This window comes from Schistosoma mansoni, assembly GCF_000237925.1.
Source record: "Schistosoma mansoni, WGS project CABG00000000 data, supercontig 0306, strain Puerto Rico, whole genome shotgun sequence".
NCBI classification, from domain to species: domain Eukaryota; kingdom Metazoa; phylum Platyhelminthes; class Trematoda; order Strigeidida; family Schistosomatidae; genus Schistosoma; species Schistosoma mansoni.
Window position 1 is genome coordinate 26945 of NW_017386162.1, and position 13838 is coordinate 40782.

The 13838-nt window shown below is 39.4% G+C and overlaps 1 protein-coding gene across 1 annotated transcript; it reads right to left on the reverse strand.

The window, feature by feature from the left end:
• Positions 1 to 4349: 4349 nt before the first annotated feature.
• On the reverse strand, positions 4350 to 5022 carry Smp_060130 (Rho GTPase, putative; the record flags this gene model as incomplete). Its single annotated transcript, XM_018790421.1, has 3 exons — positions 4350 to 4583; positions 4723 to 4812; positions 4876 to 5022. 3 exons carry the CDS (start codon positions 5020 to 5022, stop codon positions 4350 to 4352), a joined length of 471 nt encoding a protein of 156 aa, XP_018647417.1.
• Positions 5023 to 13838: the final 8816 nt, after the last annotated feature.

Genomic DNA, 13838 nt, shown 5'->3' on the forward strand with positions numbered 1-13838 from the left:
ATGTAGTCGAGTTGTCGAGACTCTCGCGGTGAGTACTTATCTGAAGATGAACTTAAAGAGAAGGTAAGAGGTTTGTGATCGGTAAAAAGCGTGAATTCTCTTCCTTCGATGGAATGTTGGAAATGCCGTACAGCACAATACATAGCTAGGAGTTCCCTACCGAACGTGCTGTACCTAGATTCCGCGTCTAGCAACCGTCTCGAGAAAAATCCTAAAGGTTGCCAAGAGTTGTTAACCCATTGTTGTAAGACTCCTCCGATTGCTGAGTCGGATGCGTCTACGGCGATACTAATGGGCGCTTGAGTGTCCTGATGAGCAAGCAGGGTTGCCTTAGCGATGTGTTCCTTAACTGTGGGGAATGCTTTACGGACTGTATCGTCTAAACTAATTGATTTTGCATTTCCACGAAGTTGGTCGGTTAACGGTTTCATAAGAGATGCGCATTTAGGTATGAACCGTCTATAGAAACTTACAAGGCCGTTAAAAGTTCGCAATTGCTTGATCGTGGTCGGTTCTGGGTAATCCAGAATGGCCACCATTTTGCTTCTAAGGGGTCGGATGCCTTGGGCATCAATAGTGTGTCCTAAGAAGTCTAAGGAGTTGGTTCCGATTTGGCATTTCTGAATGTTTACAGTTATGCCATGCCTTTGGAGTCGATCGAAAACAATGTCCAGATGCTTGAGATGTGATTCTCTGTCCGGACTTGCTATTAGACAGTCATCAACATACGCATGTACGAAGTTGAGACCTCGGAAGACGTCGTCTATAAACCTTTGAAAGGTTTGAGCCGCATTTCTTAAACCAAAAGGCATTTGCAAGAATTCGTAAAGACCGAAAAGAGTGATGATGGCGGTTTTAGGAATTTCGTTGGTCGCCATCGGTATTTGGTCATAAGCCTTAACTAAGTCGATTTTCGAAGAGACAGTTGTACCTTTCAAGGTAGCTGTCAAATCGTGAATGTGAGGCAACGGGTAACGATCGGGAATGGTTTTAGCATTCAGACGCCGATAAACATCAGTTGGCCGCCAATCGTTGCTGTCCTTTTTAGGGACCATGTGCAATGGGGATGACCATGGACTATTTGATGATCGAATTATCCCTAAGTCTATCATATGGTCGAATTCGTTTTTGGCTAACCTAAGTTTTTCGGGAGCGAGTCGACGGGCTTTCGAGAATACAGGTGGTCCTGTAGTCGAGATGTGATGTGTAACATTGCTGGTTACACAAGGCGATTTCGGTTGCGGTTGGTATATCCCGGAGTAATTGTCGAGTAATGATTGGTATGGGGGGTCTATGGTGTGGTTAATTGTGACTGGGGATAACCTGCAACCAGAAAAAGGAGTTACGCAAACGGATAACTTAGTGTTTCCGTCTATTAACTCTCTTGAGCGAGTGTCGATGAGTAGATTGTGGTATTGTAACAGGTCTATACCAATGATTGGCATAGCGATATCTGCAACAACGAAAATCCAGTGTATGGGTTTGCGTAAACCCACGTTAAGGTAGACGTACCTTTTACCGTAAGTAGCGATCGGCTTTCCGTTTGCCGCCTGTAAACTGAAAACAGACTCGCGAAGTTTGTCGTCGGGATTTGCTGGAAGAACGCTAACTTCTGCGTCAGTGTCGACGAGGTAGCGAACTTTCGTAGTCACATCCGTGACGTATAACAGACGGCTGTGTTCGCCGGCTACGGTTGCCGTTAACGCGTGCCGGCTTGAAAGTTTCCCGAAATCTTATTCGTGTCAGTCGCCTTAGACTTCGGGTAATTGCAGGGCTTCCTGCAATTTCTAGAGGATTTACCGTACTGGTTGTGATACCAGCACCAGTCGGGGTTGTCTGTCTCTCGTAGTTGAGAGGCAGATCGCTTACGTGAAACGCTCCTACGTGAGGATTTTGACCGACTACGGTCATTACGAAATCGAAGATAGCGTGTCAGTGTATGACATAGTTCGGTAATGTCATTCGGGGTCGATTGGGGTTTTTCTTTGACTGAAAAGACCTCGGCACTAGTAGATTTAGTGATTTCTAAGATTCAGTCGGCAGATGCAGCCAGCTCGTCTACGGCGTTGTTTTGAAACGAGGTGAGAACTGCTTGCACCTGTTGAGGAAGTTTAGACAAGAAAAGTTGTCTGAATAGGCCATCATCGAAAGTTCGTTGGCCGATAACCTCTCTCATTCTTAGCAAAATGTCTGTGGCAGAACCATGTTGCAGGTCGATATTGTTAAGGAGTTGGTCTAACCGTTGTCGATCAGTTAGGTCTCCGTGTTTTAAAATCGACCGTTTGAGAGTTTCGTAAGGTTCCGGAACATCACTAGTAAACATACTAGATGTTACGTACCTATTAAATTCGCGCGGTAACGCCTTAACTACCGTGAGGAATCGTGTGCGCGAGTCCGTGATTCCGTGCATGCAAAAATGAGCTTCTACGTAGCAGGACTCGATATTGTCAGGCCAAAATGGCGTTAACTGAATCGAAATAGGGGGAATAGATTTTAACTTAAAAACCTTAGGTGAGTGTTCCGTCATATTTATATAAAGAACGAAAGATGTCTAATTAAAATATATCCGGGATAAACTCGCGAAAAAAAGTATATCACAATATATAAAAATCAAATAAAGAATAACAATGAATAATAATATTCCAAAAAGGAACAGACTCGCAGTTTATTGGCTTGGTGTACCAGATCACGTCAGGCTCACCACTGAGGATACGACTAGTATTCTAACTTTACAATTAGCTACCAGTAGCACCTTCCATAATCGAAGCCTTCTTGGCCAAATAGAAATCAGAAGTCAGACGAGAAGAGGTAGGAAAGATATATTTGATACGTTATCAATATATCGAGGAACGTTTATTCTAAGCTGACTAGTGAACGTAGGAGCAGTGTCCCACGCCGAGTTGAAACGTGATCTTGTACGGATGCATGACCGAAAGCCTTCAGTTAAACAAGTCCACTTAAACAACGTGGTCAGCATCCAATATCGAACACTTAGAAAGCTATTGATTTTGGGGAACTATTTACAGCTACAATCTTCAACAGTTTTATTCGTCCCCATTTAGTGTACGGAAACATAGTATTTCCTGCCTCTCTCCAAAAAGGTAAGGACACTCTGGAACGTATCCAACGTCGGGCCACGAAATCAGTTCCGGGACTCAAATTCAAACCTTATGAAGAGCGCCTCCGATCACCGAACTTTTACTTATTAGAGTACAGGCGTCTTAGAGGTGACCTTCTTATGACTTACAGCAACTTTAACAATTCTGGACATCCCCTTAAACACTTACTTCAGTTTAGCTCTAACACAAACCTTAGGGGTAACACTGAGAAACTGGAGACTCAACACAACAGAACGGACTGTAGACACAACTTCTACTCTTTAGGAATTGTCAAATGCTGGAATTCTCTGACGGCTGAACTAGTCCAAGAGACTTCTCAGGAGTCCTTTAAGAGGAAACTTGACATATTCTTAAGGACTAAGGGTAGTATCTTACTGTGATTTACCAAATTCTTTTTTTCCTCTTTTATTGTTATTATACCTAGGTCCCTGCTTGGAAGTATAAGTGATTCACTGCTACTAGACACGGAAGCCCGTTAAGCGAAAGCTTCGTCTATTCCGTCCACAACCATTTGAACCATTTGAATGTCTGATTCGTAAGGTCTTTCAAAGGTTTCTTTCGTTCACTGAATGGATGTCCTTCCTCATTCTAGACACTTTCCTCATACGAAAAACATGCTCATAAAGTGTAATACAACTCCTAAAACGTCCAGTCTTCTACTATCTCAAAACTGAAACCCTATACCCGTTAGAGTACAGGCGTATTAGAGGTGACCTTCTTATGACTTACAGTATCCTTAATATTTCTGGTCATCCCCTTAAACATCTTCTTAAGCTTAGTCATAACACTAACCTAAGAGGTAACACCCAGAAATTGGAGACCCAATATAGCAGAACAGACTGCAGACACAACTTCTACTCCGTTAGAGTTGTCAAGTGCTGGAATTCGCTGCCGACTGAGCTAGTCCAAGCGACCTCTCAGGAGTCCTTTAAGAGGAAACTTGACTTATTCTTAAGGACTAAGGATAACATATTATTATGATTTACCAAATTCTTTTTTTCCTCTATTATCGTTCATATACCTAGGTTTTTGCCTGGAGGTATTGGTGATCCACTGCTACTAGACACGGAAGCCCGTTAAGCGAAAGCTTTTTCTATTCCGTCCCCAACCATTTGAACCATTTGAATTGAGAACTCGCGGTCAGTTCGTGTGCTGTGGGCCGCAACAATGGCGAGTGCGGTACGCAAGAAACTTGTTATTGTTGGAGATGGTGCATGCGGGAAAACTTGTTTACTTATTGTATTCAGCAAAGACCAGTTTCCCAAGGTATACGTTCCTACTGTATTCGAAAACTATGTTGCAGATATCGAAGTTGATAACAGACAAGTAGGTGTATAAGTACTTACTATATGTGTTAGGTTGAATTAGCTCTCTGGGACACTGCTGGCCAAGAAGATTATGATAGGCTACGGCCACTTTCTTATCCTGATACGGATGTAGTTCTGTTATGTTATAGTATTGACTCTCCTGACAGTTTCGAAAACATTCCTGAGAAATGGTTACCAGAAGTAGATACCGCGAGTTCATAAATCCTATTATAGATCCGTCATTTTTGTCCTGATGTTCCCATTGTCTTAGTTGGAAACAAAAAAGACTTACGACATGACGAGGCTACAAAGAATGAGCTACACAGAACCAAACAACTTCCTGTCACTTTTAATGAGGGTAAAGAAATGGCTGAAAATATTAATGCTTATGCCTTCTTTGAGTGTTCAGGTACTGTCTTTACTTATGTCTAGCCTTCTTTAGCTAAGACCAAGGAAGGAGTCAGCGATGTTTTCGTAGCAGCTACTCGAGCCGCCTTGAATTCAGCGAAGAAGAAGAGGAGGAGGTGTGATTTAATTTGATCTCCACTGTTCTCTAAATTGTCTAGATTTGATTTTCCGGTCTCCGAAACATACATTCCCCTCCTAATTCTTCCTCAGGACCTTAAATTGCTACTTCTATCGGCTGCGTGTTTCTTTAACAATCATATTTTTTGTTTGCCAACAAGACAATCCATTCCGCGGAAATATTTGCCATTTATTTTTGCCTTGGTACTAAAATAGGGCATGCCTCATGTAACTTATATTTATTGAGAATAAATTACTATAATCAGTCAGCTTTCTAACTTTGTTTTCAAGCATTCTGCCTGCTAAGTGTAGCAAAATATACAAAGCCAATTTACAACTAGCTTTTGTTCCAAGGTTATCTAGTCTGGAAAATAATTGACACACCTATTTACCAAATGCTTTGCTTCGTATATTCACAGGAGTGAGCTGGAATATTGTCTTGTTTACTTCTGTTTGGTTTAGATCAATTAGTGTTACTTCTCCAGTTACATCTGATTTAGTTTTGGCTCGAAGCAGTGTACTGGCCATGAATACTGTTTCATTTACCAATGCCATTATCTGGTGTTTTTGTGATATATAGTAAGTGTTTTACCTGTCGTTGTTGTGAAACGTACTTTTTAACCCTTATTTGTTTGACAATGTAGTTTCGCCTACTAGTATGAACTGAATTTGTGTGGTAGTGGAAAATCCGACACATCGTAGTGCCTAGGGGATTGGTGGACTTGTCTCACAAAACAACTTAAGCGACTCAGTGGAAATCAGCCTAGTCCACTGCCACCAAGAAAGCTGGATTAAACTATTTACTTGTGTAAAGGGCCAGCGACTTGGACTTGTTATAAAAGGGGGTCTTCTTGTTCCTAACTTTCCTGCATACTTCGAATCATCTCGAGGTGTTTTGAACATATATTGTTATAACCAACCTGGTCCGTTGTCCTAAACATCACAAACCCTAAACCTAGGTTACCATCAAGTATCTGGTGGAATTCGAAATACTTCTGCTATATCTCAACAAACAGCTCTATTACCTACCACTATTTGATTGACTAGTGGCTCAGAACGCCAAATAATATTCTTGTTATTTGTAGCCCAAATGTAAATGCTCGACTGAACCATATTTGCAAGAGTTGTAGTTGTTGAGGTATCTGCCTAGACTTCCTCCGTGAGTAGTTTTCGTCTTGAATTGTCCCAGTCGCGTTGCATTGCTCTGTATTTTATTTCCTGTTAAGACTGAGTATTGCGTATACCTCTCCATGTATGCTTATCTATCAATAGCTTGAAACCTGTCATCCGACTACCTGGTGTGTTCTTTAGCTAATGGTATTTTTTTCTGTCTGTGTCTAGTTGCTAATCTCATGAGTCTTGTGATGACCACAGGGAAGTAGCTTGGCTGACATTGTGTTGAAATTCTCAGTCCTACAACGATTTGATCCCTAACTACAGATGGGAGACAGCAAGTCTGTGTTTTGGGCATGACCAATAGTGTGTTGGTTAAATGGCTACCATTCGTCAGGCTCTGTTAACCACGTAACGTCTAACTTGTACTTACCAGTGATACTTGATTCCACTTGTTGAGATTTGTGACGGTGTTAGTTTTTGAAACTGACATTAAGATTATAAGTCAGAGTTAAAGATTCTTCATCTAAATGGTGTGATTTTCGTATGGATTTTTTACCCTAAAGTTGTACTTATTTTCGTCATCTACATGCTCCGTGAGGTGGTGCTTCCTTGTTGTACTTCTCGAATAAATCCTGTAGATTCACTAACCAGAAGTCGTGTTGTTGGTAGATAACAGTTTCCCTACTACTCGGAGTGGTTCGAAACATTTACACTGTTTATGCTTCAGATGCCAGACGGTACTTCAGGGTTGGCCTATATTAGTCTACTTTGATAATTGGCAGCTAGGTAGTCAGGGAGATGTACCACTTCAACTAAATGCCCCTCTAGCCGTGACAATGTGGCGGCTAATGAAGCCAGGTGAGAGACAAGGAGTTCGTTTCATCTCTCCCAACACACGCTGCATTTGGCGTAGGCAGAGGGCTAGTGCCATGACATGGGGCTGGCTTCCTATAACTTCACATCTGCAAAACACCAATTGTTTGTAGATATCCGATTCTACGTATTATTGGACTAATTTTCATGTGTGGTACAATTAACGAGTGAGCAATGCCAATGTTCGACGCAGAATGCTGGGTGAATGGACAAAGGAGTTGTTAAGCTTATGAAACTGAAGTAGCCGTGAGACAAGTTACTTTTCTATACATACCACATGTAATTGTCAAGACAGCGTTTCAAGTTAATCACTACAGAAGAGTAATCATACTGTCTATACAATTCATTTAGTTTCATCTTATGTGCAGTTACTCTGAAGTAGATAACACGGTGAATTTCTCTGTGTTTTGCTCGACAAATGTCAGATGCGTATCAGCAACGTAATACCGCTGTGACAAGATGTGCTACCTGCAGAATGTTCGTAGTTAAAATAACGGGAATGTTGTCGGCAGTGTGCGTCGAAATTCCTGATTTTCTTAACAATAATTTTAATTAATCAGTGTTGGTTGTAAAGAAAGTCTATCCTGTTGGAATGTAAACCATCAGTTATAAAACCATGAATACATCACACCACGACAGAACCTTGAGTCGCTCGTTGAAAGTGGTGACTTATTAATTGAAGTGCTTGACTTTCAGCAAACAAATCTTAAGTCACCATAGTTCAGTTTGGTCAGCGGGTTAGTTGGTCGTTACCGATGGGTTAGGAAAGATAAGACAACCTAATTAGATTGCACAGTAGTACCTTGCCAAGAATTTTAAACGCTTTCGGAAGATCTTAATCAAGCTATATTGTGTAAATAGTGTCTCCCGAGCTAAGTGTGATTCCTTAAAATGGCAATTATTTCTGTGTGACTGCTGATTCCATCTTGGTTGCCTCCTGTTAACAGTTGCATCTATCGCCTTTTTTGTAGACACCACCGTATCAATCAACCTTATCTGACCAATACATCCTGATCATCTATGTAGATTAGGGCATAATCAATGTGCTTCTCAGCCGGCAGTTACCAATTTATTTGAGAGAAAAATATCGCAAACCCAATAAGCAAGACGGAAATCTAACTCAGACTAAATTTCTATTTGTTTGCAAGCTACTGTTTGCTAACCCCAACGTAACTTTCTTACAGTTCACTTTTGAGGGAATAGATGACACTTCAGTAGTTTGTCTCTGTTCATTGTATGTTCAGTGCTCAGGACATATTGTTTGCTAACTTAAGTTTTCCACTTATAAATGTCAAACAGCTAATTAAATTTGGAAACTATTCAAAGGAATACATATATTCTCATAAAGTGATACATTGTTTTTTTCTGACGTAATCTGTTATCTTTTCGAGAGAATTTCTCACTCTAAATAGATTAGCTAGTTTTCACTGCTAAGTTGTGTTAATATCAAGTGACTTTTGTGCAACTAAGAGAGAATATAGTGAACTAATTATTACTTACCCCTGTTACCCCTCGTGGAGGAGCATAGGCCTCACACCGGCATTCTCCATCCAACCCTGTCCTGGGCAATCCTTTCCAGTTAACATTAATCCTTTTCATATCTGCTTCTATTTCCCAGCGTAATGTGTTCTTTGGCCTTCCTCTTTTCCACTTCCCTTCCGGATTCCAAGTCAGGGATTGCCTCGTGATGCAGTTTGGTGATTTCCTCAATCTATGTCCGATCCACTCCCAATGTCTTTTCCTAATTTCCTCTTCAGATGGAAGCTGGTTTGTCCTCTCTCATAAAACGCTGTTGTTGATAGTATCCGGCCAATGAATGTTGAGTATTTTGCGTAGACAACTGTTTATAGATACTTGTACCTTCTTGACGTTGCATGTAGTAGTTCTCCACGTTTCAGCTCCATACAGTAGGACTGTCTTGACGTTCGTATTGAAGATTCTCACTTTGAAGTTAGTTGACAGGTGTTTTGAGTTCCATATGTTCTTCAATTGTAGAAATGCGGTCCTTGCTTTGCCAATCCTCGCCTTTACATCTGCATCAGATCCTCCTTGTTCATCGATGATGCTTCGCAGGTACGTGAATGTTTCTACATCTTCCAGAGTTTCGCCATCAAGTGTGACTGGCTTGGCGTTCTCCGTGTTGTATTTGAGAATCTTACTTTTTACTTTGTGTATGTTGAGGCCCATTGACGCAGAGGCTGCTGTTACATTTGCTGTCTTCGTCTGTATTTGTTCGTGTGTATGAGATAGGAGGGCTAGGTCATCTGCGAAGTCCAAATTGTCTAATTGGTTCTGAGATGTCCATTGTATTCCATGCTTCCCCTCAGATGTCGAAGTCTTTATAATCCAGTCAATCACCAGAAGAAAGAGGAAGGGGGAGAGTAGGCAGCCTTGTCTGACCCCGATCCTCATTTGGAATGCATCTGTCAGCTGTCCTCCATGCACGACTCTGCACTGTAGTCCTTCGTATGAGTTCCGGATAATGTTGATAATCTTCTGAGGAACTCCATAGTGTCGAAAAAGTTTCCATAATGTTTTCCGGTTCACACTGCCAAACGCCTTCTCATAGTCAATGAAGTTGATGTATAGTGACTAATTTCACTCAACTGAATGTTCAACGATGATCCGTGGTGTCGCAATTTGGTCTGTGCATGACCGATCCTTACGGAATCCAGCCTGTTGATCTCGAAGTTGGGCGTCTACTGCGTGAATTAATTATATCTTATGCATATTATTGCTCCTGCTCAATTTCCGTTTAAACAACGACTCATCTGTTATAGGCGATTGTCAGATTGTAGAAAGGTATCCACAATAAATGAGTGTCTAGGTGATCGACTTCCATTCTGCAAACATTAAGGATGTCACAGTATAGAACTGGTTCCCATTCTAATGAAATAGTATTTCTTGTTTAATTTCTGGAAAGATAGCTTCGGGTTAATGCTGTCATACTTTTCGTATGGATCGTTACAGCTACATATTTAGCATGGAAACGGATCGATAGCGTTATACAATTAAGTGAAAAAATCAGGTCACTTTTAGTCTGAAAACAAGTTGTTTTGTTTGTTAGTTTATAGGTCGCCATAATTGGTGCTTGCAGCTATTTTAAATGTGTCTAGAAAGAACTACGCACATTAGGACGTAACCATATGAAGTATTTACTCGTGTGCGTACGTATGAGCGTAAATTAATAATGCATATGACCAAATCTGTTCAATTTAGTTAACGATAAATGGCGTGTCATTAAACTCCTAAATGCCCTGAAGTCTAAAATTAAACTTCTAAACATCAGGTTAATCGATTCCTGGACTATTCAAGGAAGTTAATTTATGTTTATCCGGTATCCGGATTTTCATTCTTACTCTCTGGGATATGACTGCATGTTTCGTTATCAAAGTAACGACTGGATTTGACTGCTAATTTGTTCAATTTTCACTTGGATCTCCGAGTCTTATGTATAATAACCGTATAACCTAAAGGCTTGCTTCAAATGGCGATTTTATTACACTAACCAATAATGAGTCAGTTTTATGTCCACATTAACAGTCCGGTTTCACATCGCATACTGATAATCAGAAGATTAGTTACTTGCATTCACCAATGTGCGTGGCCTCAGTGTATTTTCAAAGAAAAAAATATGAACCAACTAGATTTAGAGGATTTCCATTCTGAATAGCATCCTAGCTTCAATCCTGAATGTCTCAATAATGACGAGATTTCATTTCAACGCCCTCAATAGTCAAGTTGGATATTTCAATCTAGAAACTTTATACAGAACAATCAACCGCCACATTGAGTCAGTATTCGTTCTCCTTATTAATGTAAAAATTATAGAATAATGCTTCTGTTCAAAACCTAAAATTAGTAGCTCACCTGACCTACTAGTACTTATTACTCATTGTTTGTGCGTAAATCAAAATATTTGCATGTTTCTTCCATCTCCAAAAATAAATTAACAACAAGTAAGGTAGAAATTATGTAGACCGCTGGTATATTTATTGTCTGATTTCTCTATATAATATCTTTGATTCCACCCTTTATTTTGATTATATTTACCGACTGATTGTCTTAAGATTTGTGTATATTATGAACGTGTGACTCTTCTTATACAAAGAAATGTTTCCCCACTTGACATAATATAAAAACTGTCTTGTAGATTGAGTCAAAAGACTGGTCTTTGCTATCTAATCAGATTCGTGTCTATTTAGATAAGGTATGTAGTGTTAAAGGTTTTTCATATGATCACAATTCGAAGTTAGATGGGAAATGAGTATAAGTCAGGCTAATTTCAGTAATATAACAGATCCGAAAAGCCTTCAGCAGTATCAGTCTCTCAGAAATATGGTTGTATCTAAGACTAATGGTAGTGAGAGATAGGACTAAAGGAATTGCAATTCATAGTAGTATAATCCTCTAGATGCACAACAGTGTGTTGATATGACTTCAAGTGAAGATGTTACTTGGCAACGGGGCATATGAACTCCTGACCTACCAGGTGGAATGTAAAGAATAAAGCATTATACTAGTTTGAATTTGGTGTGGCTTTGGTCACAAGGGTTGTAAGTTCCTCTTAAGGTAAGTAGAATGTTGGATCAAGAAAGGTAGGCGCTTGATAGTAAGTTATTTTAGTACAGGATGTAGTAGCTTCAAAAACCTGTGAACGAAAGTGCTAATCAATCCAGTTCTCATTCATTGTTAAGATCTGCCACCATTCTAGTCGTTCTTTAGTGCACCAGTGAATTTACCTGATATTTCACAGTTCATCTCATCTGTTGATTTGACTTTTTCTGACGAACATTACCTAAGCTGCGTTTGGTAGTTTCAACTCCTTAGTAAGAATGACAGTGCAGTTGTCACTTACAAGTTCCTTACTAACAGATTGGTGTTAGGCCTTTTGCATGAAAGTTAATTTGATAGAAGCCAGTTCTTCAACTTCCTTAGAAGACTTAATATTCAAATATAGAGTTGTACGTCTAGACTACCAACTTGTATCATGCTAGGTCGTTAAAAAGTACGAGCATTTCTGTTTTTGAGAAATGGGTAATTGGTCTCTCATTGAGTTAGACGGCAAAACATTGGAGTATCAACATTGCTATTGGTATCGCTGGGAAGAAACAGAAAGTAAGTCATTTCGAAATCAATACAGTCGGTCAATATTTAAATTATAAAGTCAATACCTAACTCGTCATCAGCCATCTCAAGAAGTCCTTTACTAACAAACTAAAGAACGAAATATGTTAAGAAATTCCTGATTCAATCAGTATGATGAACACTTCTCAATTAGTGGGTATGAAGTGCACAGTAAGCTATTTTACCAAATCTTTTACAAAACAACTATCTAAAAGTTGCAGTAGCTTCATTTTGTTTGTTGTATTGAGACTCTGCTGTGCATTTTTATTGTTCGTGTCCACTATGAACGATTAAGAAAATTCCGATTCATTGATTCGATTGTTAGTTTGCTTGTGTGTTACATTCGTTTCCATGTTTCGTGTACGAGTACAGAAATACAATTCGTGATCAAACCAATTATTGGTCTTCTGTTGTTGCTGGTTCATACTATTGGTTTATCACTTTCTAGCTAAGCATATACTCGTGGTTGAGGATTATCGCACCCAACAAGGTGAAGTAATTTATATCAGCTACAATTGTGACTATACTGGTTTCGAATATCTTAATCATGATGACCAGATTGGAGCAATAAGCACAAAAAGGAAAAACATCAACTGGGTCGGATTAGCTTCGACTAAGCTGTTCAAAAACGCTCTTATCTCTAGCGAATCCCTTAACCTAAATATTTAACCCGTTCCCCAGTCAAAATATTTGCTCTTTACTGAAAGCACTACATAATTTAGTGCATAAAACTAATTTCAAACATCATCCACCAAGAATGATTGTGAATAACTATGATGATTAAAAGTAGTTGAATTGTTGTGCTAACTAAGAATTCCCAGAATAGTTCAGAACCCGATCTTCACAACTGGACATATTACATTTGGAACTCGAATTAGTCGCAGATTGAAGTACAAAGGAATCACTGTTGTACACAAACATCACGAGAATTTAAGAAAAATAGGTAGGCTGAGATAATCAATTTAGATACCACATCGTGGTTAGCAATCTCCTCGTACATAGAAAATCTCTTCCCATCTAGGGAGAACAAATATAACTGAATTTCTCGCCTGACTATTTAAAAGTTAGTTGGCATAATCCCTATCCTCGGTTGTGTCAATAAAGTTCGAGTCACCTATTGAATTTCTTTATGTGGTTTAAGTGTAAAGTTTGGTCATTTGAGCATACCGAGTTATGAGAAGCAAAGTTCTTAGTTTATTGTGTATTACTGTCTAATAGCATGAAGATTTACTCTGTGAAACTTTCTCAACAAAATATGTGACAAGTTCCACTGGTCCCTGAAGGATACGTTTTTTTAAAAAGAATACTGATTATATTTCATTCTCAGTAAACTTAAGTTACACGAGAATGAAGACGTTTAAGCGAATAGAATTTTCTTTCCTACGCTATCACTTATTCAAGCTGCACAACCGTATTTATAGACTCTGCTTCGGTCGGGGCACCCGGGCAGTATCATAGCCCCCATACAATTAAATGAAATGACAATTTTTTGTGTGGCACACATATATCTAGTGCCTCCTTGTACCAATATTTATGTGTTCAAATAAATAAGTAATTTATAGGCACCTTTTCACATGTAGTAAAGTAGAGGAGTGATTAAAAAGTCATCAAATATAGTATGATAATTAGAAGTATTTAAATTGATTTGCTAACTGGCAATTCCAGAAGTAGTGCAATTTAAGGCAGATAGAACTAGATCTGCACAGCTGGATGTATTACATTTGGAATTTGTAGTAAGTGTGCAATCGATTACATAAGAATCATCAGTTAG